At 38.4% G+C, this 26,319-nt stretch overlaps 2 protein-coding genes across 3 annotated transcripts; both read left to right on the forward strand.

Annotated features, from left to right (window-relative positions):
• The first annotated feature begins 372 nt into the window (after window positions 1-372).
• Window positions 373-6,449, forward strand: LOC105047470 (transcription elongation factor 1 homolog). 2 transcript variants are annotated; one of them, XM_010926399.2, is made up of 5 exons: window positions 373-507; window positions 4,147-4,280; window positions 5,103-5,173; window positions 6,098-6,119; window positions 6,219-6,449. In XM_010926399.2, exons 2-5 carry the CDS (start codon window positions 4,168-4,170, stop codon window positions 6,277-6,279), a joined length of 267 nt encoding a protein of 88 aa, XP_010924701.1. In that variant the 5' UTR covers window positions 373-507; window positions 4,147-4,167; the 3' UTR covers window positions 6,280-6,449. The 2 variants fall into 2 exon arrangements, with proteins under 2 accessions (XP_010924701.1, XP_010924702.1); XM_010926400.4 differs by having other exon boundaries at window positions 392-507; window positions 4,135-4,280.
• Window positions 6,450-7,537: 1,088 nt separating this feature from the next.
• On the forward strand, window positions 7,538-18,565 carry LOC105047468 (MACPF domain-containing protein CAD1). Its single transcript, XM_010926398.4, is given in 8 exon segments — window positions 7,538-8,051; window positions 12,884-13,122; window positions 13,422-13,471; window positions 13,474-13,613; window positions 13,709-13,786; window positions 15,376-15,559; window positions 15,725-15,888; window positions 17,733-18,565. Coding segments are annotated over 8 exon segments (1,788 nt in total). The 5' UTR covers window positions 7,538-7,730; the 3' UTR covers window positions 18,345-18,565.
• The last annotated feature ends 7,754 nt before the right edge of the window (window positions 18,566-26,319 follow it).

Here is a 26,319-nt window from a genome sequence, read left to right on the forward strand (position 1 = left end):
ATTATTATTTTTAAATTAAAATGAATTTGATTAGATAAGTTATTTATTTATTTAATAAATAAATTAATTTGATTGAATTGAATAGTTTATTTATTAAATATGATAGGTTCAAATTTTAAAATTTAATTAATTTAATAAATAAATTAATTTAATTTTGAAGTTTTCCGTATCGACCCATTTACATCCGATCCGGCCAGTTGCCACTGCGAACTGCTATAGCGTGGTAAAAAGACAAATCCCACAACTTGGCAATAGCACGTCATCATAGGCGAAGCCGTGCGGTGAGGTCCGGTCCGAAAAGAACACTTGGACCGGATGTGTTCCGGCCATATTGAGGACGGTCTAGATCATCCGGTCTGATCATGTTTAACCCAAACGGGGACCGGTGGAATCTTGCGATCGCCTCCCTTATATATATCACCTGGAGCTCGAGGGAGGGTCTCTCGTTTCGCCGCTGGTGCATAAACCCTTCTCTTGTCGTCCTTATCGTCGGCCAATATCACTCGGGTAAGGCTTTGAGTTGTTTCCTCCTCTCTTTTCTAGCGTTCTTTCATCGTATTCTTGCCCAATCTCATGTCTCCTTTCTAGGGTTTCTGTGAGCCGGATGGATTCTTGACCATCGGCTAACCTAGGGTTATCTTTTTTAAAAAAATTAAAAGGTTTGCGGAGTCTTGAGTTTTTTTTTCCTTGTAATTTCTGTTGATAATTCCCTACTATAATCTAATTTAGGGTTTTCAAAGGAGATTTTTAAGATTCTTTCCAACCTTCATTAGTTAATCCTTTTCTAGCTCCACACTATGAATTGGTGCCAATGATTTCCTTTGCTGTCTTGATTTGTTTTGAGCTGCCGCTTGGTAGGTTTGGATACAATCATGACATTCTACACTGGTTGATAATAAAAATATTTGGTGATATTTTTTTGTACAAGTTTGAGCTTCGCTCATAAGGGAAACGAAAAAGTTTCTGGAAAAGAGAGATACCGATGTTTTGGGGAACAGTATGAGGAGGGGAGCTTATTGTGTACGATGTAATGCAAGGAATTCATTTTAATATTGCCTTCTTATTCCGTATTAGCTGATCTTTTAAACATCCGCCTTTGTTTCTAGAGTTGGATTGGTAGTTGCAGCTTTTTGTTGAAATTTCTGGTTATCAAGTGGCTTACTGAAAGTACAGATACCAATCCGCCAATTGCTCAAACTAAATTGCTATGATCGTTGGTTGATATTTTGTCATCCTAACGAACTGAGATCGTTGGCTATGGAACATAATGTCTTAGATCCTCTCGTTGTCAGAGTTTGGTAAAAGAGATTGCACCTATCTTAATATTTTCTGATATATCTTCCTGTGAAACATTTTATGACGACTGGAAATAGGATTGGGAGTTTTTGTTCCACCTTGTTACAAATATAATTTTCATGATTCTTTTTTTTTTTTGGGAAACATGTGATCCCATTTTAGCTTCAGTCTTATCTTGTAGCTCTCTGATGGTTTTCCTTTCCTTTTATTTAGCTGAGATAACATTCGTTTATTTGTTCTAGAAAAATCTTGATACAATTGATTTTGCCCGTCTAATGTTTTTATCTGGGAATCCATATCATGGAATTTGAGACCTTAGTTGCCAGAATCGGGTGTTAGTATCGGAGCAAATGTGGGTGCAGATGCAGAGAGGTGGATGTTTTAGGAAAATTTCTAGTAAGGAAGTACTTAGGAAGCATATGCAGGTTTGAGGTGCCGGAAGATTCTGAAGCGGGTGCATTCTCCTAGGTAGAAGATGCTGGAGACTAAGTTTCAGAGCTTAGCAAGCAGCATATTAAACTTGATATGGGGTTTTAGTCAGGATGTTTGAATCTTAAGTTGGAGCGCAAACATTGAAAAAGAAAAACATTGTAAATTAGCATTGTTGAGTTGAGGTGTCAATGGGAAAGGAATTGGACTCATTCTCCAGTAGGCAAATCTTTGAATTGTAACCAGAGAGACAAAAATCTACCTACAATTCCTTAATCAAGCTGCTGCAAGGTTGTTATTATTTTAAATATAGCTCCATTAAAAAACCATAAAAGTGACTTGACATCTTTCCATTCAAGTAAAATATGAATATATTTTGTGTTCTTCTTTACCATGTAGACCTGTAATTTTCAACTAAATTCCTTAGCAGCATGAAGTGGCCAAAATTCACCTGAGAGTGGCATCAATTTTTTGCTACTCAGCGACTGAGGAATCCAATTTAGGATACTGCCAGTCTTCTAAGAGAAGGGGGTGGGAACTCTCAGCTGGTTGGCCCATTTCATGGGCATGACTGTATGCCTGGTCTATTGAAGTGCACATTTCCTTTATGTTTTGATCCATGCTCAGATTCAAAATAAATCACACATAACATGATTATAAACTAAACATGCCTGATTTTGTTTTTATCAAATCATTTCACTACAATATTTATAAACTTCTTCAAAATTGTAACCATCTCCTGTATCTGATGTGGTCATTATGCTATTTGATTCCTATGCACTATATAAGATGTCATAATAATTCTTGCTATATTAGCAGGAAAAGAAGGTAATAGATAAAGATTTTCTACAACTAATTAGTACATACACTGCTGAATCTTTATATATGAGATGTTGGGCTTTCCTACATGCCTACACCAGCTCCTCTGTCTTGTCATTATATGTATATAATGTTATTGTTTGCATGTACCCCACCCCACCAACCCCCCCCCCCCCCCACCCCCGCTGAATGAAAAGCCTGGTCCTGGTTGCAAAAATGTCCTACTGGTAACTCCATTCTGTGGCTCATTATCAAATGAAATATTTTTTAATAGGGCAGTTGCTTGGTCTGGGAAGTAACCATTTGCATTAAAGAAATTATATTTTCTACCATTGAAGTAAACGAAGTGAAGGCATTCTTTGATGTAATAAAGAAGCTCTGTGCCTGGGGAATAGTTGCCAAATGGTCCTTATGTCGATAAATAGCATGATTTTAGTGAATTCTTATATCAAACAGTTACCTACTGTAAAATTTGTTGATATAAGCAGCTTTCAGCTAATTTCCAAGTTAATGCTGTGTTGAACGAATGAAAAGCCTGGTTCTGGTTGGATAAATGTCTGACCGGTAACTCCATTTTGCTTACACGAGCTTCAATTTGACCTAATCTCAAAGAATGAAGATTTTCCTGGGACTTGTTCATCCTGTACTCATACTTCATTAAATTTTAAAAATAACCTGTCTGAGGTAGTTAGATGGTAACTAGCTTCTCTGTGGATCCATTTTCTGAATTCTTGTGTGTTCAATATATTTTGAGTGGATTCAAGACAAAGTTTTTGCAGGCAGAACCAAGATCTGATTGGTTAGCAAATGATTAAGAGATGCTGCAAATGTTAAAACTTGCTCTTATTTTGTCTTCTTAATGCACAAGAATACAACACATCTTGAAATTTCCAACAGGTTAGCCTTCTTCAGTGCATGTCAAGGCTTTGGAGACGTGCCGTTCTCTCATGCTAGAGCCGCAGCATTACTTGACAGTTAGATGGCCAATTAGGAAGGAACTTTTTACACAATGTTTTACACCCATCATCACATTTTTGCAACCTTGGGTTCTAAGGAGATATACCTTATTGTTAAAATCATGGCAGTCTTCATAAATGCTATTTTCTTAAGATAAAATTGTTTTATGGTGCATGCACACATTTATTTTGATGTGGCACTGCCTGATAAATGTGTTTGTATTGATTATGACATTATTTATGTACTTCTATTAGCTAAGGAGTGATAAACAAGTAATAATTTGTAAAAGTTTAAAAAGTAGTATGCATTGATGGATTCACGAATCCTTGGTTCATGAAAGTATCTCTGCTATGTTAGGTTCTGTCTCACATGCTGATATGCATGGAATATTCAATTAAGAGATCATGCATTATTATAATATTTATGGATGTGTATCTCAGCAATTCTTTAAATTTTTGCTGTGTTTCTTCTTTCCTTTTATTTATTTATTAATTTTGAAATCTTGCTTGAATGCATAATAAGAAGTTATCTTATTTGTCATTGCCAAGCATTATACTTACTGGAATTAACTAGTTGATCTTTAATTACTGATTCATGGAGAAGATAACTGATTACTTACTAATTGAGCTTTAGTTACTGATTCAGTCAAAGAGTTGAAGCTGAATCATGGGGAAGAGGAAGTCAAGGGCGAAGCCACCTCCAAGGAAGCGAATGGATAAGCTTGATACTGTATTTTGTTGCCCTTTCTGCAACCATGGAAGCAGCGTTGAATGTCGCATGTATGCATAATCATCTTTGATCCATTTGATGGGCTAGAGTACACTTGAAAATTTGGAATGTCTTCCTTGTTTGCTGTTCATCTACTGTTATTTATCTGTAAAACATATCTGACAGTCACTTAGTCTAGTTAGGTGTAGGGGTGGCAAGTTACTCTGCCCATCGGGTACCTAACCCGATCTGACCCTAATGGGGCTGGTTTTACTGATTCGCTGCTGATTCGGGGTAGGTGCTGGCAATGGTAAAACCCATCCCGAACCTGATCTGGATATATAAAACTCTTCACAAATGCCTTCCTCAAAGCAAAAGGAATAAAAAAAGATTTGTATGCCCAAAAAAAAAGGATTTTTGGAGCTTTACCCAACCTCACCTCGAGGTAAGTACAGGATGGGTATGGTTAATGGCCTACCAGATCCATACCCAATCCATTGCCATCCCTAGTTGGGTGAACTGATTTTTCCCTATGATGGACTCCTTTTGTTTGTTGGTAAGCTTTTCCCTGGCAGGTATGATTGACTAGGGGTTAGCACCAGATTCAAGAAGCAGAATTGTTTATTGGCTCTCATGTCTAGACGTATCCAAGTATCCAACAGTTGAAGAAGCATAGGATTTCTTCTATAATCAACAATAGTCACTCTTTCACCTTCTTTATTGATTTCTGTTCTTGTAGTACTTTTTAATTTTCACATTATCTCAAAATAGTCAGGATGCATGATTGTTATTAGTTCTTTACATGGTATATTTTGATGATGTGCTGTCAGTTGCTTATCGATCTTATTTATATTTTAATTTCAATCACACTTAGAAACCAATTTATTTTTCAGTGATATGAAGAATTTGATTGGTGAAGCCACATGCAGGATTTGCCAAGAAAGCTTCAGCACCACTATCACAGGTACGTTCATAACTAGTGGCTGGGAGCTTGTTATAAACAGAGGTTAATAAGGTTCAGGGTTTTGAGTTTGCACCACCAAACATTTTCATGGTGCGACTATTTCTAAGGATCAGCAGAAGCTATGTGTGCTCGTAGTTGTTGTGAGTAACCGGCTTATAATTTTTGTTAGATGTTGTATCTTCTTTTTTGTTAAACATGAAAATTTAGTGCATTTTCAAGTGTAAGTTCTAATACTAACCATATCTGGCCTCTCGTATGTGCTAGGGCTCATGCTGTCTCAGCTATCAGATGTGAATACTTTGTAGTTTGTCTTTGTCCATTTTAGGTTGTAAATATCCTATACAGAGACCGTCTTCTAAGATATCCCGGCACATCTGGCCAAATTCCATTTGAGTTTTGAATTGGACTTTAGCTGGGGAATCCTTTGTCCACCTTGACCATAGGGTTATGGGGCGGTTCAGATCGCCCAATTGAAACTGGTTCTGGCCAAGCATATTAGGGGCAGGTTGATCTACCGACGGACTGACATCATTTGATAGTCTTGATTTTTGGTGGATCATCTTACTTTCTATCAAAATTGTCAATCTTCTCTAAAATGTATATGATGACCCATATGCAGTTGGAGCAGGAAAGGAAATGCTCTAACTGGTACTAGTCCAGGTCCATTCTGATGTCGACTTTGGACTCTGATTGATATAGGTCTGGCCTTCTTTATGCCCTACCTACAGTCCAGACTCCATATCTAGTTGTTAGAGGTGACTAAAAAAAATAATATAACGGGACAGAAAACATTATTATCATAGATTATGAGATTCGCATGGTTCACATCTAACCTTGATTTTGTCAATTTTTCTACTACAACTCTCTGTTGATTCGCAGGAATATTCTGACTAACCTCTGTTTTTTATTTTTCTTCATTTGCAGCGCTGACGGAGCCTATAGACATGTAAGTCGGATTACCATGCACATATTATATGCAGATTCTTATTTAATCCTACTTATAAATATGCCAGTACAAGTTCTGATACAAGTTCATGTGTTACAGATACAGCGAATGGATAGATGAATGCGAACGGGTCAACAACCTTGAAGATGATGCTACCTAAGCATCTAGTTTATTGGTGGGTCCAGTTGAGCGGTCTGAAGAAATATGTAAATGTAACCATGAAACCTAATGATAGACCATAACAGTATCTCGTGGATTGTGCATGTTCATCGGACATCTGTATTTGAAACCAAATTGGGCTATGGGTGATGTATATGCTTATTTTGTAAAGAGTTGCAGAGGTTACTGGATTGGATGGATCCTCTCGAAGTTCTTGGCGTTATTCGTGTGATAAAACACAGCATGAAGAGGCACTAACGATACTGTGTTTACATTTGAGTGATTCTCCCAAATCACTTGTGACCGGCCAATTTCTGGAGTTGCAGTCTTCATAACAAAAAAATCTCAGAGCACCAGAGCCGAAGATCTGTTGTGTTGGTGGTGTTTGGTGAAATAGGAACTTAGATTTGTCTTCGCAGCAAGCGAAGGAACGTCCCATAATGAAAGGGCAAAAAAAGATTACATATTTTTCTCACTCTCTAACCGAGAAGAAGAAAATTCTAACAGATAAAGCGCAAAACATAATGGCCAGCAACCCGAGTACTTGCGTCGGGAACTTTTGGATGCTCGTACCTGTGAATCATATTGTGTAACCGTATTAATCGTATTTTCCATCGACTGGTCTTTAATAATGAATATCAAATTTGACAGTGTCATTGCACTGGAGCTTCCCTACCGTTTTGGTTCTTCCAATTTAATCACCTCTCGCCTTAAGAGACGTGATTCTGTGGTTTATTCGGGGACGGCAATGTATGTTCTTCTTCTCGATCTATCGTGGTCAGGATCAGCGGCTACGGGGGAAGGTTCTCGCAATGTCCGAAACACAAAACGCTCCCACGGTCCATAATTTCCCAAACGAAAAATGCTCCCGTGGTCCATATCCTTTCCCTGTAAAATTACTCTGTCAGACGTGGAGATCAACGTCAGAAAGCAAAGGGTCGAGGAGGAATTCACAAGTTAGGTTGAACCGGTTGAAATTGTCGATCCAATTTGACTACCACTCCCCGGGCAGTATACACTTTTTTTATGATATATTAATATCTCCTTTTGACTTAGGTTGATGGTGGAACATCGAGTTTGCGTGCTAGCAGACGGCAGATGGACGCTACAGACAGACAGGTTGCAAAGAAAGATAAAGTATCACGAGCTTAGTTTGATCGATGGACCGGTCAACTCCTAATCCCCCTCTAGAAAACGCGTCTTTTTTATTACAATCAATCAATCCAATCGGTCAAAAAGCCCGCACCGGAGATCCGTCCATTCGCCTTTCTTTCTCTGTCCTGTCTGCCTTGGAAGCCCGGTCGACTCGAGGGAAGAAGGCAAGAACAAAACACAAAACCCCCCCGGCCCCCCCCTGTTCCCCCGCCCTCCGTTCTTCGATCTCAACGATAATAATAATTGTTACTTGTATTAATAACGAGAGATGCGGAGGTTCCCACTTCCACCGGAGAGATGAGAGCAAGCCCTTCCTGTCCCCCACCGGTTGCCATGGAGAGTTCGCAGCTGCCGCCGGCGAGCTCCAACGCGCTGATCGCGACGCTCTCTAACGCCGTCCAGGCCCTCGGCCGGGGCTTCGATGTTACCTCCGACACCCGCCTCCTCTACTGCAAGGGCGCCCCCGGCTCCCGGCTCGTGCTTGTCGACGAAGGACGCACCAGGGACTTCGTGATCTCCGACGACGGCGACGTCGTCCTCCCCGATGTCTCCTGGGATATCGATATCTTTAGGGAGCAGGGCCAGGCGGAGACCACGCCGGCGTATAGCTTTCAGCAAGTAAGTCAAATTAATTCGATCTCTCGGTTTCTTCTTTTTCCCGATCTGGGTCTGTCTGGACTCGAAGTTGTGTTCTTTCTTGGATAGATGTTGATGGGTTTTGGTTGCTTTGCTAGGTTGCTTCTGGTCTGTTTTCAATTAACTTTCGGCGGTATTTTGTTCTGATTAGACCGAGCTAGTCTCGAATTTTAATCTTTTTCTTCTTTATTTTCTTTAAATTATCATAGTAATCTTGGGATATCTGAGCCTTCTTGTTTATGTTGGCACAGTTGTTAAACTGTTATTTCTTTCCTTCCCTTCTCCCATCGCCCCACAGACATAGATTTTAGCTGGTTATGCATTGGCTTTATTATCGTAAATTACAGCATGTCCTGTAATCGTGATCCTGGCATGAGTTTGATCTCCATATAGGGTGAATGAAGAAGGCTTGATACGTGGGTGATGTCTTAGAATTGGAAGGAGCATATGTTTAGTGGTGGCACTGTTATGAATATAGTGACAAAGTATGAGAATTCTTTTGGAGAAATATAAGTTTTGCATCACAACTAGAAGATGGTCAAAATTATATCCGTCTGGCTGTAAAGATGAGATTGTGCTTTAAAACCCTTAACCTTTACAGGGTCTCAGGATAATTTCCTACAGAAATCCGGGTCATCATGAAATGTTGAGCTTCTGAAGAGAGGTCACAAGATGAATGCGTGAGTTGCAATATGCTTCATGCTATCGACCAGCAAAATTGTAGTGCTACAGACATGCAAATTACCCTCAATGGACTGTGTCGAACTGGACAAAGGATGAACTTGTCTTTAGAAGGTCTAGAGTTCCAGATTGATGCTTTACCAATACATAGAAAGCCTGCTTGTCACAGTACATGATAGAAGTTAAAAACATGTTTTAGAATGTCAGGCTCATCACATCAAGGAAATGTTAGTGAACAACAATTAAGCTTTTGCTGAAGATGCTGTCTCACAGGTTCAAAACTTACTACTGAAAGATAATCAAAGTCTCCAGTGGTCATTGACAAATATCGATGACACATTGTTTGAGTGAACTAATGGTCCAGTCTCTGACAATCTCTTTTGGAAGGGTAATTTGTATATGATTTGAGCAATAGGATTTTTCACCTTGTAGAATGATCTGTTGCTCTTCAGAGGTTAAATTTATAACATTTTTATCACCACTCAAAGCAATGTTGGAATCACTTGGTTCTGCATTAGTCGTTACAATTTCTGCTTCATCAGTTGGTGAGAGTTTATCAAGTGCTTGATAAATATTGTTGTTTCAGTGTGCAGTTGTAAAGGTGGTGGTTCAAGTGGGAGTGATTATATGGCCACATTAACATAAGAGGCATGTTTCAGATATGATCATGAAGAAGGAGAAAAACATAAACGAGAGTAATCATAACAAGGTCACTTGAGCCTTGTGCTACTTTAGTTTTGATGTGTTTCCTACTTAGTAGGCTGGATTTTGGTTAAGATTAGTAGGTATCATGGATCCTAACCAATGCGAGATGTATGATACTTAGATACACGCAGCGTGCTACACAAGCTGCTATGGGATCTGCTTACTTTAATTTTAAATAGGAACATTGAAGCAGTAAAGGTGCTCCCTTGCTTTGCAGTGATAGACTGAATAATAATTTGAATTATTCAGTGCTGTTCTGTGGATGTGGACCCTTGCACGCCTTTATATAACTAGTTCTAAAGGATACCAGATTGGATGACTTGAACTGCAGAGTGAGGCACTGAAAACTCTGTGCTATTGTTTCTGGAAAATCTTCAATGTTACAACTTATAAGATGCTGGTTGTTTACTTCAAGTAATTCATGGTTTGAAATATTTGCTAGATAATTTGGGGAAATATGGGGGATTATTTCATTCAACATATGTAAATAAACCATGGCATGAAAATCAAAGAGATTATGAATCTATAATTCTTATGCTTTTATATCATGTTTTGGCAATTATTATTAAATATCTTTAACATCCTTAATTTTTTATTAGTTGTTCGATCCAATTCGGATTCCTTATATCTTCAGGCTGAAGGGTCTTTTTTAAAGTTGTCCAGGGCAGAAGTGGGAACAGGTCGAATGATTTGCATCAGATTCCCATTCCAATGGCTACAAACCCGAGCCAAAACCATTAGCACTAGTGATACTTGATCTATTTCCATTGGTTGGTCTACTTTTGTGAGTTGATCTGGTCTGTTTGGGCAAAATGTTGTAGTTCATGTGGTTGATCATAGCTTTTGTCAATCTGCATCTTTGTAATGCTGGAAGATATAAATGCCTCAAGATTAATCTGATATTCGGAAACCATTAGAATGTGTTACTGGTTCTAAAATACCAAATTAATTTGAAAATTAAAGTTTAGAAGAATTTTTGATTTGTAGAATGACTCCAATTGGGTGTTTTGATTTATTCAAGATCAACAATATTTGTTTAGCCAACATAAAGTTGAGGTTCTAACAAGACACCTATTGAACCAGACTTTAGCATAACAATGTTACTACCTAATCAGCACTTCAAGTTTTTTAAAAAGATACCGAGGAGCTGGACCAAATTTTAGCATAATAGAGAGCTTATTTAGACATCCAGAGAAATAGGTACCAATGGCGGTTCTAGGGTTTTTCCTCTCCGGACCAACAACATGCACTATAACATTAAACAAAGAATATAATATAGATAAAAAGGTGCCTTAAAATTATCAAAGTTGCACTGGACATTGTTTCCCTAAAACTTTTATTTATAGACAAATGGATTGAGATTTGGGTTCATTTTAGATTCCAAATTTAAGTTAGTTCTAAGTATCACATTCATATGTATATAGAATCCAAGTGGTATTTGAGATCCATATTGAATCCAAGTTGTATGTCTGTGTGTCCAAAATATACTACATGATTAATGATATAAATCATGCAATGTAACCAATTAATTCATATGTATGTAGATTAATCATATTATGCATTTTTGTACAAGAGTTATAGGAAGACCAAAGCAAAACAAGGACTCCGTATAGGATGATATGAATTTTTTATAGGATGTAATAAATAAGTTTGAACTTAAATATGTCCAATCAAGATTGAATATGGGCAAAGGTTGTATACAATCAATTGATAGCATATGAACAAATTAAAGAGTTTTTTGGAACCTTATCAAGAACAATTATAATAGGTAGTTAAACCGTTACCTGAAAATATTCAACCAATAACCACCTGTTCTATGATCATTTCAGATTACTTTCTTCTGAACTCTACTTGGCCAGTCCTAATAAACCAGTCTGTTCTTCAATTAATGTTAATATACTTAATTTAGTATTATTTCAAAATAGCAACAAAATGGGGGAACTCATCACATGAGTCGCATTTTTTGATAACCCATTGAGCAAGGTCCGCAATCTTGATACCAGGTATCGTACCGGTATCTTACTAGTTTAGTATGGTATGGTCAGTATGGTATGATATTTACCCTATACCAAAATAGCTATCTAATCATTTTTCTCACCTTTTATCTGGGTATGCCTTGATACGAGTTGTTACACACCTCGGTATGCCTTCGTACATAGCGAGACACCTTGGTGCAGGGAGGTATAGGGTCTATACTGACCCAAACTTGAGTTTAGCCTCATATAACATTGGCAAGCTCCCACATAACAGTTTGAGATTAGAGCAACAGTAATTTAGCCTTTTTTCCTGGGCATGTTCCTTTAGGAGAGGGATTGTTACTCTTCCCTCTCGACCTCTCACTCCTCCCCAAAAATGGTGTGATGTAAGGTACTTGTAGAGTTTCTTAACATAGGAAAGGAAAAGACCTTGTGTCTCTAACCATAAAGAGGACATTCAGTTTCTAACCGTAAAAAGGCTGAGGACATTCAGTTTCTAACTGTACAGAGGCTGAGGGCATTCTGTTTCTAACCATAAAGAGGCTGAGGATGTTTTGTTTTGCTGAGGAGCACATTGGATAACCAGATCAAAGAAGGTTTTTCACAAGAAGAATACCATGCTCGCCCGGTTTACCAAATAGGAATTCAGACCAGTTTAAAATTGAAAATCCTTGTTGGTGCCACAAATTTTGAGGAAAAAGAAGAATACTCTCACATGCACAAATTATAGGAGTGAAGTTGAGAAGTTATCTGTCTGGGCTGGTCTTTCACAACTTTATCGTGCATTTGGGGGGTGGGGGGGGGGGGGGTGTGCATGCACTGGTTATATATGGAAAATATTTTACTGGGGTGGCAAGGCATAGCATCTGCCTGGGCTCGCTCTGGATCTGCCCTTGATAGGAACTGCGAGGACTACTTAATTGATGGTGCCTTTTTTTGGCCAAGATTCCAGCAGAATTTGTTGATAACTATTGAATGTAGGCATTTTAGAATTTTAATCCCTGTAGGCCTTCAAATATAAGTCCTCAAAGATAATGGAACATATCCTGAATAATGTGACCTTAAGCTGGATTAAACTGAAAAGTATGTTATTTTTCAAAGAAACCAGTATAGGTGAGAATGGTAACATGCGTCTACAATTTAATTTGCATTTAACTATAAACACCATAAATATGAGTGTTTATAATGTTAACTTTTGCCTGTTGTTCTTTGCAGTTCAGTCACATGACAAACTAATATTTGTTTCATATACTACCCAGGTTTCCTTTAGTATTTACACAGCATAGTAACATACGATATCATAATATCATTATCTATTTAATAATATATTTTTCATTATATCGAATACAGTTATCATGTGTGATCAATCACTGCATCTTATGTATCTATTTTGCGTGTGACATACTCCTCTATATTCAAATACTAATTGCCATTGTTTCTATCTGTCCTCAGATGGCTGAATATTTTAATAACAAGTCAGGGTTATCCGAGAATGTACCTCTTGGCAGTTTCAATTCCATGTTCAGTTTTACTGGCTCTTGGAAAATTGATGCTGCAGCAACAAAAGCCCTTGCAATGAATGGTTATTTTATGCCTCTATATAAAGTTATACTTATGAATGCTGAATTGGTGTTGCGAGAAGATGTCAGGCGTGCTGTTCCACGGAGCTGGGATCCATCATCTTTGGCTAGGTTAGTAGGTAATAAACTTGACGCACTGTGTTTATTTATTGTCACCATAGTTTAGTCTTGGAAATAGAATCTCCATAATGGGAATATTTCTGGATCTTTTAGTGTTCCATGCTACTTGTCACCTTGTAGTCATGGAAAATCTCTAATAATATCTTAAGAGAAGGCATCAAATCTACCTGTTGAGTTTTTTCTTAATTAGTTCTCTCTCTCTCTCTCTCTCTCTCTCTCTCTCTCTCTCTTTATCTCTCCCCCCTCTCTCCCCTCAGTCATCAAGTTACTCTTGCCTGTTCTTTGTTCAGCTTTATCGAGAATTTCGGTACCCACATTGTTACATCTGTGACTATTGGAGGAAAGATGAAATATATATTAAGCAGCACCATTCATCTCAATTGTCAGCATCTGACATTGAAAAGTATGTGAAAGACATTGGGGACCAAAGATTTTTAAACTTGGAAAACCAGTCGAATGCTGTCTTTAATTACGAGGACAAGGTCAGTGTCTTTTGCTATTTCAGATGCATAAATCATAACGTATTGCATGAGAAATTTGTTTGTCATACAATGCTAATATCCACTCAAATGCACAGATTGCAGATCCATCTCTTCTTAACAACCGTGACATGCAGTCATATCCATCAAGTGTTCCACATCTAAGCGGAAAGGAGGTAACTATATAGATTTCTAGTATTCCAATTTATCCCCTCCATGTTACTTTGTCACAAGAGTTGTGCGGTAGGTAATATATTGCAGGGAATTAGGTAAAGACTTATGGTTCGCCATACCACCCCATATCGGGCGGTATGCCCCATACCGTACCATACCGGTATGCCAAACAGCCCTATGCCGATATGGGCATACCACACTATACCGCATACGGACACTATAGTAGAATTGCACCAGTATGGGGTTTGATACCGACATGGCAAACTTTGTTTTGTTGATGATTCAGAAATTTAAGAATTAATCTAATTATCTTCAGCCATATATTGGCCAAAAGTTTTTTTTTTGTTTTTGTTTTTGTTTTTGTTTTTGTGTGTGTGTGTATTTTCATTTGTGATAGTTACATACTCTTATTTTACATGTGACACATGAGAGTAGCTGATTCTTTTGATCTTATGTAACTTCATTTGATTGCACACTTCCGGATACAAAAGACCTTAAACCTTGCCGTTACTTTTTAGGTCTTCCTATTTGATTTAAATTACTCTGTTGATTTAATTTGTACTATCTAATTTATATTATCTCATACTACTTCTGTGCCCAATTATTGTTGAGCCTCTGCCTCATAACAAGATTTCCAGCTTACTGTTATGGACTTGAATTTCAGTTTCATCATCAGCTTTGGCAGTTTTTTTTCTTTTTGATAACTGTTTCATAGACTAATATTGTTTATGCTGCATATGATTAGTTAGCTTGTTGCTGCACCACAGCCAATTCACTTCTATTTTCCGCTTAACAATTGATATGATTGCCTTTTGTGCCACTCTTTCGTTTGTCCTTTCCATGATAATCCTGGTTTCATCATTATCTCTAATCTAGTGGTGGGCAAGCTAATTGTTTCATCAGTGAGCAATCTTTTAGTATCTTTGGTGTGTCCAGTTGGTGACATTTGGCGTTTGCACATCTAAGGCTGTAAATAAATTAGACTGCATGAACAGCTAGCGCTCCACTCTATAATAGGTTTATTTGATCTAGTTCAATTAGAAAACATGCAAACTCAAACTTAATTTAACTCAGTTTGTCGATGAGCCAAGCCTGAAGAGTCCAGAGTTGCAAAAATGAGGATAAGCTCCAGCTCAGCTCAATAAGGGGCTCATTCAAGCTTGTTCAAATAGGAAATGAACCAATCTTGAATATTTGTGGTTAAGCTTTGCTTGACCTTGGTTTGAGTTCAAACACGTCTCTCATACAACAAGCCAAGCTAGGCCTGAGCAACCTAAAGCTTGGCTTGGCTTGTTTGCAGTGCGACAGATATCTTGTTCCTGGCCAGTCAGGCTTAAGATGCCTTTTTGCTGAACCAATGGATTGCTGGATTGACTGTGATCTGACCGAAACTTGACTAGTTTACGGGCCTAGCTGCACATGTTTGGGCATATGCTTTGTTTGCTCATGTACTGTCCAAACAGGTGTGTGGTGATCTTCTCTAGCTATTTGAGAAGAAGTTTTACAAACAATGGTATTGATTTTTGAAAATTCTTCTGTTTTTTTTTTTTTGCTGCTTTGCTTTGCTTAAGTGCTTTTACTTCTTCTGCAGGATGTTACAGTAATCTTTAGAAGAAGAGGTGGTGATGATCTTGTTCAAAATCATGATGAGTGGAAGAACACTGTTCCTTCAGCACCAGATGTTATTAACATGACCTTTATACCCATTGTTTCTCTTTTAAATGGACTTCCCGGAATCCAGTATTTGGCTCGTGCAATTGATCTATATTTGGAGTGTAAGAATTCTTATATTTCTGGTTCCTCATTGACATGTTCTTTTTCATGCACTGCTGGATTATCTATATGTTTATGATTTTAACCTGTGCAAGCCCATTTTTGCATCATTAGCTGGAGCATTAGGTGGCATGACGCCTTTATACTTGTGTTATCATTTTTTTCAGATAAGCCTCCTATAGAGGAGCTGCAGTATTTCCTGGAGTTTCAAATGCAGCGAGTTTGGGCTCCAGCACCATCTAGTATTCCTGGTCACCAGAGAAAGGAACCTGTATGCCCTTCGCTTCAGTTTAGTTTGATGGGCCCCAAGCTGTATATCAGCTCAGAGCAGGTACAAAGTATTCTTACTGTGAAATTTCTTAATAATAGGTTCTGTGTAATTCATCTGTATCAATTGCAGATGGTTACCATTACCCTAGCTAATTTCAACAACAGTCTTCTTGTAGCTCAGGATTGTCCTTCATCATCCTTCCTAAATCTGTGCTTATATATATTCACAATTCAGCTTATGAAAAACAACTATTTTCACACAGTAGCTTTTTCCCCAAAGAAAAGATTTATAGTAGGTATGGGTACCAAATATTAACTTCTTTCACACTGAATAAGAAGAAATTCAAATTCATGATATATAAAACATAACAAATAACTGTAAATCATTAGCACTAAACCAGATATGGATTAAGAGACTTCCTATTTGCTTGTAGGACAAGACCTTTAAAATGAAATATTTTCCAGCACATCCAACATCCACATCCCCAGTTTGTGATGTTCTTCATGGCAGTTCCAATTTATGATGAATAGCTAGTTCCAAAAATGCCCATTCTTCTAGGTGTGTGATGCAGTTGCTTCATTATATATTTTTGTGGAAGGCTGAAGGGGCAAAGCTGAATTTTCTTATCGGTTAGCCAGCCTCTTGGTACTTAGTAGACTTGTATTCATGAGCTTCAATTGAAGGAAGCTCTCAACCGATATTCTTCCAAACCACAGAATGTCCAAATCCACTTTTTTCTGAAGAGGTAAGAGACACAGATGTAAAAGGTCTACATCTCTCTTAATTTCTTGATCTAATGGTTCCCTTCTGAATTCAGTTTTTCATCACTTCCTCACCATTTTCTTTTTTTTTTTGAGGAAGTTCTCACAACATTTTCATTAACAATAATTGTTTCAAATGTTGCTTCTATTCACAAGTTGGAAATTGGTCTTTCAATGTTTACTGACCAGTCGAACAGTCAAGCTAGAAGGAAAATATTTTTGCCTTTAACAACCATGACTCTATAACCATAAAACAAACTTTTGTTGGTATGGCAAACTCTCTAAAGAGAAAATAGAGGTAAGATTAATTGTTTTTCTATTGTCTTACTTCCTTCACCTGTATTTCTTTAACAAATCTTTTCCAATATCTGTTAGGTTCTCCAGTCTCCATGGTCACTTGCAAAGAGACCCCTTTTCCAAAAACCCCCTATTAATCTCTGTACCACCTCCTAACTATTTGGGATCAACTTCATGAATATTGAGGGTGTAGTTATTTAGAAGGATACCGTTGGCATCTGTAAAGAATAACCTGGAGGGAGCATCTCAGCTTTCTGTTTCAATCAAGCTACATCTTTATGAGCAAATATGCTCAGGTCCCATTAGCCTGTCAGTCAGTGTCCTCAAGCCATGTCAGATGGGTGTAATAAATTGGAGTGGAAGAGACATGGTCCTGTATGATGTGGCTTGTGGATCAGACTATTTACTAGTGGAGGGCTGACATCTCAGCTCACAGATATATTTTTCTTGAAGTAGACTGCTGAGCTGCTGTCTCAAACAGAACCAGCTTCTTGGTAATATTGCAATATGCTTAAGAATTTGATGTCCAAAAATTTTTCATTGTTACTGTTCAGATAGGAAAATATAAATATCCAATGATACAGGACTCCCCAAATTCAACTATACCATCACTATGCTTGGCATGTGGTGTACAAGTGGATTGGAAATCATGGAAAGCTTGATTTGATGGAACTTTAACAGTTTATAATGTTCTCTGCATGAGGTTGATGATCTCTTAAGGATTTTTTCCCTTGACATCTTACTTTTTTTTGAAGGTCTTGTGAACGTGAAGCCCATTTAAGTTGGAATTACATGCCTAGTAACTAACTTAAGTAGCAGCTAACTTAAGTTGGAAATTGGATGCAGATATCTGTTGGTCGGAAACCAGTCACTGGGCTCAGGCTGTGTCTGGAAGGAAGCAAGCAGAACCGGCTGGCCATCCATTTACAGCACCTTGCTTCCCTTCCAAAGATTCTCCTACCCCACTGGGACTCTCATGTGGCAATTGGGCCACCGAAATGGCAAGGCCCTGAAGAACAGGACAGCCGCTGGTTTGAACCAATCAAATGGAAGAACTTTGCCCATGTCAGCACTGCACCAATAGAGAACACTGAAACTAACATTGGGGACCTTTCTGGTGTCTACATTGTGACAGGGGCTCAGTTGGGGGTGTGGGATTTTGGTGCCAAGAGTGTCTTATACCTCAAACTATTATTCTCCAGAGTTCCTGGGTGTACCGTAAGGAGATCAGTGTGGGATCACAGTCCGTCCAAGACTCTCGCACCATGTCCAGATGATACATCATCTTCGAGTGACAAGTCTAGTCAGCTCAGTAAACTTGCAAAGATAGTTGACATGACAGAGATGTCAAAGGGACCAGAAGATACGCCGGGCCACTGGTTAGTTACAGGAGCAAAGTTGGGGATCGAGAAGGGGAAGATTGTTGTACGTGTAAAGTATTCCTTGTTAAACTACTGAATCTGGTGCTGTTTGTTTCCATGTTCACCATCCTAGGACACATTCTTTCCAAACTAGCTATCGTTCTTTTGTTCTTACTGTAGATTCTTGGATGTCGATGTTATTTATCGGAGGGCTTTTCCTCTTGGTTTTGTTAATTTTTTTGTTTCTGTTATAGATTAAAAGTTTTCAGTTGATGTACACTGTTATCTTTGAATAACATATTTTGATGCTTAAAGTTATATTCACGCAGACTTGAATGAAGAAAATCTTTTAACATGATGACACAGGCTGGGATTTGACAATTCATGTAGCTATAAACCATCAAAATTTTGGCAGGAAATTGTGCTACAGTGAGCTTCTGATGTTTTAGAACCAGGTACCTAAATGTATCAAAAAATCTATATTATATTGTGAAGTTGCAATTCTGCGCAAGTGTATGTTTTTCTGCACCCGTTTCTGCTCTGTCAAATTTTACGCTTGCGCATGCTTTCTCCCTAGCCTGAACATGTATGAAACCAGGCCCTAATACGCCACCGACCAATACGAAAGCTCATGTCTCAAAAGGCCTCAATTCTTATTCGTGGGGAACAGTTTTTCTAAAGCAAACATTGTGATAACCCGGCCCAATGGGCCAAAAGCCCACTAACCCCACTTAGGAAAAAAAAAAAAAAAAGAGAGAGGAAGAAGACTCTCGATTGGAATCAAAATCCTAGGGTCATTAAAAGATCCTAGGACGAGTCCTATAAGAACCCCCTCCTCTCCTCTAAGAGAGGATACAACAGTCACCGACGATCGTCGGAGTTCTTCTCTGATTTTCCCTTGGAAGCCGCGGCACCTCTTCTTGTGCTCGTCGAAAATCGAAGGTCGAAGAGGCCATCGGAGTTCAGGTAAGGGTTTAATCTTTCTTCCTCTCCCTCTTTTCTTTCTTTCCATGATTTTAGACTTCTCGCCGGCCGTCGGGATCGTCGAAAACCCCATGAAACGTGAAACCCCTGTTTAGCCGAAACATTTTTCCTCTCTTTTCCGGCCACCGACGTCGCTGGTTGCGGCGTCTTATCCCTGAGACCGGACCCTCATCTCTCTCTCTCTCTTCCCTTGAGCGCTTGGCCACCGGCGACTTACCAATGGTCGGAAATCATGAAGAAAAGGGACGAATCCCTGTTTTTCGAGAAAAAAAAAAGAAAGAAAGCTTGCCGGCCGAACCCCATCGCGAGCCGGCTTCGCATGGTTGGCCGCCGTTGCCGGACCTCCGGCCAAGCCACCATCTCGTCGAAGCCTGGGCCACCAAAGGGGACCTCACGGTCTTCCCCTGTTTCGGCCCAAGACAACCGTGGGAAGAAGAAAAGAAAAAGAAGAAGAAGGAAAAAGAAAAAGAAAAGAAGAAGGAAAAGAAAAAAAAAAGAATTTTCTCTCTCTTTCCTCTCTCCTCTCTCTACCTTCTCTCTCTATTTTCTCTCTCTAGATTTTTTTCTATTTTCTCTCTCTAGATCTTTTTATCTCTTTTTATGGATTTTATCTCTCTAGGGTCATTCTCTCTCTCTGATTGTATCACAGATCTTAGGATAAACTTGAGATGAAAATATGATAATCCGAGACTGCTCTGAAATTAGTGCAGTAGATCGGATCCCGATCCGATCCTTATTCGAAATTGATAACATTGATCATGGTTAATCCATATTAAGTCGCTCTGATATAACCTCTGATGATCTCAATCATGATTACCACTTTTGAAGGATACGAAGATTCTCTCTCCATTTTCTCTCTCAACTTTCTCTCTCATGATTGACTTTCTCTCTCTAAGAAGGTCTATGAATCCTGTATCAAGTCATGCTTTCATCTTTTAGAAACTCATGTTGACTCTAACAAGATGATCCAAAGTTGCTTTGATATCCGTGCTGTATGTCAATCTCATTGATTATATCAAGTATCTTTCAAATTTATTATTAATGAACTCTATTGATTGATCTTGATCTAATCTATGCTTCATAATTTCTTGATCAAGTCACTTGAATCTGACCCTCAGATCAGAGATCCTGAATTGCCCTGGTATCTAAATGGTCCAACACATCCGGTCAACAGTCTTCTTTCTTTATGATTTAATCTTGTTATAGTTATGAAATAGAATTTGATAATAATTTAATATTTTAAATAGGATTAGCTGATTCTTCTAACGAAGTCTGAAGATCTAAGATGAATGAGGTAAGTAGATCTTATGCTCCTTATTTATTTTTAAATGATCATATTTTCATGCAAAAAATTGTTATTGATGAAATCATATTTTTCATAAAATTAAGGATCAGCATATGTGATATGAAAAAGCATATTTTATTATGAGCATTGATTTCATGAATATGTCTTATGAAAATAGCATGATTATGGAGCATGAATTTTATTGTTTTTCCGTCTATGTATATGTATGCTTTAAGAAAAAGATATAATGATTTCAAAGGCTCTCAGATGGCTATGAATGAATTCCTTCGGGAAGGTCGACATCCGAAACTAGCATCCATACGAAATATGGCCCTGCCAGCGGGTATAAAGTTGGCACATGAATTAAGAACTCTGTCGATTAAGAAACATGGCCCAGTCACGGATATAATAGTGACCTTAGCACGAATATCTGTGAGCAATGTTTTGAAATATGACATGAATGCATGATGAAAATGATTTACGATTCATGATTGTGAAATATACATGATTTATACATGCATGATGAATTTATAACTTATTTTGTTATATGCTCTATGAAATGCTTTATTTTGTATTGCATGTTATTTTTTAAATATTGCATTATCATAAAAAACTTATGCTTGATCCGATAAGGAAGCGCAAGTTCTATTTACTGGGCTAGTGTAGCTCATATTCTTTTTATTTTCTTTTTGTTTGAACAGAGGAATAATGTTAGGATCGACAAAAGAAATCCAGGCTTGAAGATCTGCATAGCAAGCTTAAGAAGTTTAATTATTTTATAATCACAGATTTGTAGTTATTTATAAATATTAAGATTCGGATTGGTATTTGCTTTTAGATTTAGATGCTCTGAATCAATATTGGTTCAATTATTTGTTCAATTATTTGATGAATAATGAAATTGAATCTTTTTATTTGATGAATTTTAGATGTTATGATGGATTGGCTTTGTGTTATCGTGGGCTCCATCCCTTGGTAGCATGGTCGTGTTATGTCCCAGATTTGAGACGTGACAAATATTTTTCTTTACGAGGACATCAACTTACACGTAAATGGCCGTCTACCACCCTTCTAGCACAAACTTCTCTTTTGTTTAAAATATGTTTCATATAAATTATTTTATTATTATTTTTTTTTTTTAAAGGAAAATGGAGGCCTTGTATCCCTGAATATCAGTCAGGTTCACATCATCACCACAACTCTCAACCTATTACCACTCTTCAGGATTAATTCAAGCCTGATCAAACTTTTCTACACCAATATTCTCTTAAGCTGATCCAGCTTACCTCCATATATCTATGTTTTTTTTATTGATCCATATACCTATTTTGATCTACTGAATAGGGGTCTTCATAGACTTTTGTTGTACGTAAGTCCAATTCATACTTTGATGATTAAAAAAAAAAGACAAGTAATGCTTCGTCAGCTTTTGTATGTTTTGAGCTTTATAGACCACTTTTGCTAACAATGGTCGACTCGGATCCAAACGAGTAGAGTTGTTACTTTCTGTACTCACACCTAGGACCTTAGACGTGATCCCTGTGTACCAATCCTGTCGACGTGGAAAAGCCAAATGTTCTCCATGGCAAGGGTTGTGAAAAGTGGAGCTCACCCAGAACTCTTCGACAATATCCTCGATTTTGACCTTCTTGCACCCCACTTACGCTAAGTCGTCCCATTAAATGATTCTTGACGAGACCTCAAGGAAAGGAGAAGACAAGTGTTAACAAAGGAGAGGAGAGATGAAACAGTGAACAAAGACTGGTTTCAATCTCTGGTAAGTTCCCACTACTTTTCCCAGGTAAACAAAGATGCCTAAAATTCTTAGGATAAATTATACCGATAATTTTTAAACTATATCAAATTTTTTTAAATAATTTTTAAATTATAAAAATTTAAATTTAAATTTTTAAATTTTTTGAATCATTTTAATATTGTCTTTCACTTATTTTCGATGCTTTTCTCGCATCGAAAATCCTACGTGGCAGTCACCGATAGCCAACGATGTTGATCTAAAATAAAAAAATAATATTTTATTTTTTTTATTTTTTATAAATCCGGCCACATAATAAAGCACATAAAAAATAATATTTTATTATGATTATTATTATTTTTCATTTTTCTTCTTCTCCTTCCTCCCGACCGCCCTCTCTGGCCGCACCCTCGCTCGCCCTGGTGCCCCCCGGCCCCATCGCACCCCTGCCCACTCCGACGCCGATGGGTTGTGCGCTCGCACCCCCGCCCCCCTCCTCTACGATGGTGATAGAGGAGGGGAGGACACGGTAGGGATGGACGATGAGGTCAACAGTGGTGATGGTCTCGAAGAGGATGTGGGTGTCGAAACGGAGCGACTGGATGCGGCAGCGGTACATGAGCTCGAAGCCGAGGATGCCCTTCAGAAATCCAAGAAAGTTCTCGACATCGGTGGTGGTGGTGAGCTGGCCATCGACGGCGATGTCGTTGGCTATCTAGCCCTCGAACATGATGGGTTTGAGCCCGGCTCGCACGGCGTAGATCGCCGTTGGGTGGAAGGTGGGGCCACTACTGATGATGCACAGGTGGGTGCGGAGGGTCGTGGGGGTAGCGGCATTGGAGTCATCCATGGTAGAGGTAGAGAATGCCTTGGGAGACGGTGGGGTGGCGGCAACAGATCTTAGCCTCCACCTCCTCCACTTTCTCTTGGTTTTTTCCTGCCTTCTCCGTCTCCATCTGCTGCTCCAGTCTGCTCAGCCGCCACACCATCTCTTTTCGATGCTGCACCCAGCTTCGGTGTCTCTCCACCTCCGCACATAGCTGCACCACAGCCGGCAGTAGCAGTAGCCACCCCTTCGACCAGGAGAGCGAGAGGCTGACGGAGGGAGGCGACGGCAGGGGTGGGGACGATGAGGAATAGGAGGAGGAGGAGGCGGCGGCGGCGAAGAGGGGAGGATTAGGCAAGACGACAGAGGGGAGAGGAGGAGGATGGGAAGGAGGTGGGAGGACGTGCTTCTCGATGAAGGTTTCAAGGATGTGCTCGTAAGCGGAGGAGGTTCCAGGGTGGTGGGGTCGTCTAAGCTTCCCTGTTCCGTCGCTCCAAGCTTTCCATCCTGTTGAGTTGGCGGTGATGTTGGGGGGGGGGGTGGAAGTGTGGGGCACATGGAGGCGGGGCAGGGCATCAACACACAACCCACTGGCGCAGCGGTACTGGGACAAGCGGGGGTGTGGCAGAGCGGGCGGGGGGGGGGGGGTGTTGGTTGTTGGGTTGCATCGGGCGGGCGAGGGTGTGGCTAGAGAGGTGGTCGGAAGGAAGGAGAAAACTCCTGAGTCTTCTTTGTTCTTTTTTTTTTTTCTTGATAGCTTTGCGATTTGTAATTTATCACATCAGTACCATTTCTTTAAAAAATGGTCACATAAGCATCGGTTCAGCGAGAAACAACTAAATTGATTAGAGAAAGTCATCGAAAATTGATCGAAGGATAATATTAAGATGATTTGAAAAGATTAAGGATCAAAAATTATGATTTTATAGTTTAGAGATCATTAAAAAAAATCGATTTAGTTTAGAAACTAAGAACATAATTTATCCAAATTCTTATTTTACTGTAGACTGGCACACTTATATGGACATTACGAAAAGCACACTGTTGGACAAGCAGATGGTCAACTTGAATAAATGGTGCAAGATATACCTGCTATGGTCAAGAATGTTAAGGCTAAATATGGATGATTACGGTGATAAGCTTGGGCCTAATCTAGATCTGGTATTGGCTACGGTAAAACATGGTCAAGAAAAATGGCGTTATTTTTTCTTTGTGTACCGTTGGCGGTGTAGAAAATCTAACATTGAGTGCACCACTTTGTCTGATTGCTCCACGTAGCCACCACTTTCTAATGCGTATTAATGTCTATAGTTCTATTCTTTTATTTAAAATTTTGAATGACAAAAATATTTTTTTTTTGAAAAAAATTATAACATTCTATAGTATATTATGACATTTGCGTTAAATTATGACTTTCTGTACACAGGATGTCATAATATGATCTAAAATATCATAAAATAGTGGGGTATTTTTATCCAACTACATTTCAACGAGCATTTAATCCCTGCAATTCTATTTTTTCATTTAAAAATTTTAAATAAAAAAAATCTCTGCTCTTTAGAAAAAAATTATGACATCCTATATGTCAAATTATGATATCCTATATTTTGCGACAAATTATGACATCCTACATATCAAATTATAATTTTTTGCACACAGAATGTCATAATGGACATAAACATCATAATTTTTTTCAAAAAGCAGAGGCATTTTCGTCATTCAAAATTTTAAATGAAAAAATAAAATTTTAAATATTAAATATATATTGAAAAGTGATGATTATGCAAATCAATGGAATAAAATGGTGCACTCCGCATCGGATTTTCTACGGCGCCCAAGTGCACAAAGGATTTCTCTTTTCAAGCAACTAACACCAACTGGGCCAACAAGAACTGTCATGGGAAAGTCACTTTTTTTGACCCTTTTTGGCTGTCTTCTATTTGTTTTTCTCGATTTTTTGTTCGATGAGGATTATATACAAAGCATGTTCTAAGTGTACGTAAAACAAAAGGAAGTATATAAAAAATACATACATTGTGCATAAAATAGGGATAAATATGTACGATATATGTCACAAGTGTGTATAATGATGCCTCAGAATGAAGGATAAATGGGACATGGTTAGGGATTGAGTTGCAGTCAAACCAAGAGGCTTAAAGGAGGCTTACCCACTGCCTTGCTGCTCAGATGAAATGTTAGATATCTCACGGATCAATCCCATCATATTATTGCATATTTCTATTTTGCTTTCACTGCTTGATCAAAGAGAGCAATCTTTTTTTGACCTTTCTAATCCCATGTTTTGCTTTTGAACTTTGAAGGTGAATGCATGTCACATGATCGAATATGTGGTCTTAAGCAACTATCATAGTAGGTGATGCAGAGTATGTATATAGTTCCGTGATGTTCATGTGTTGCAACCATGGTCTAATTCTTCAACTGACCTGGCACAAACATCTTACCTTGCACCCACCTCTACTGAAGAGTAGAGATATTAACATGATAGGCTTTTATGTATTTATTTACTTGATAGATTGTATTCGGCACCAAGACACCAGTTGGGAAGTATGGGCGTAGTAGGATAATGGCCTAAAGCTCAGGCTTTGACCATCTTGTTCTTGCTAGAACCATAAAGGTTGTTCATGTTACAAATTGCAGGCTCTCTGCTGCTGCAAATTGGATACATTAAAAGATGCCGCATGGGATTGATAATCTAATATGGATTGATCTAGCATCAGGAAATCATTTGAGCTCTCGGGTAAAGTTGACGCTCTGAGTTGATTTGCTGATTGCCCTAAAAAGTGATTCAAGCTATATGATGTAATTCTCTGCTACATATCATTTTCTCCTAATTTTTGTTAAAAAAAGCAAAGAAAAGTTTGATCAACCTATTAATTGCAGATATGCTGAGTTTGAAACTTTGATTAATTAGTTAGCAATTTATTTCTGAATGAAGTAATGCATTTGAGGTAAGGGAGGAGTGGCCTAAGCCTGGTGTTGTTTCGAGGAGACTCAACCAGCATCAGCAATTGACTTGAAAACCTAATTTAGTCATGTCAAAAATTATTAAGCAAAGCAATAGCTCATGCATTCTTCACCTAAATATATCCGTCACAGTTTTTATTGTGGCTGATAGCTCGACCAAGATATTGGTTTGCATCAATATCCAATGTGTAATATATGTCTCATTTATATTTGAATCGGCTAATATAAACAGATATAGC

Source organism: Elaeis guineensis, chromosome 6, assembly GCF_000442705.2.
Source record: "Elaeis guineensis isolate ETL-2024a chromosome 6, EG11, whole genome shotgun sequence".
Taxonomy (NCBI): Eukaryota; Viridiplantae; Streptophyta; class Magnoliopsida; order Arecales; family Arecaceae; genus Elaeis; species Elaeis guineensis.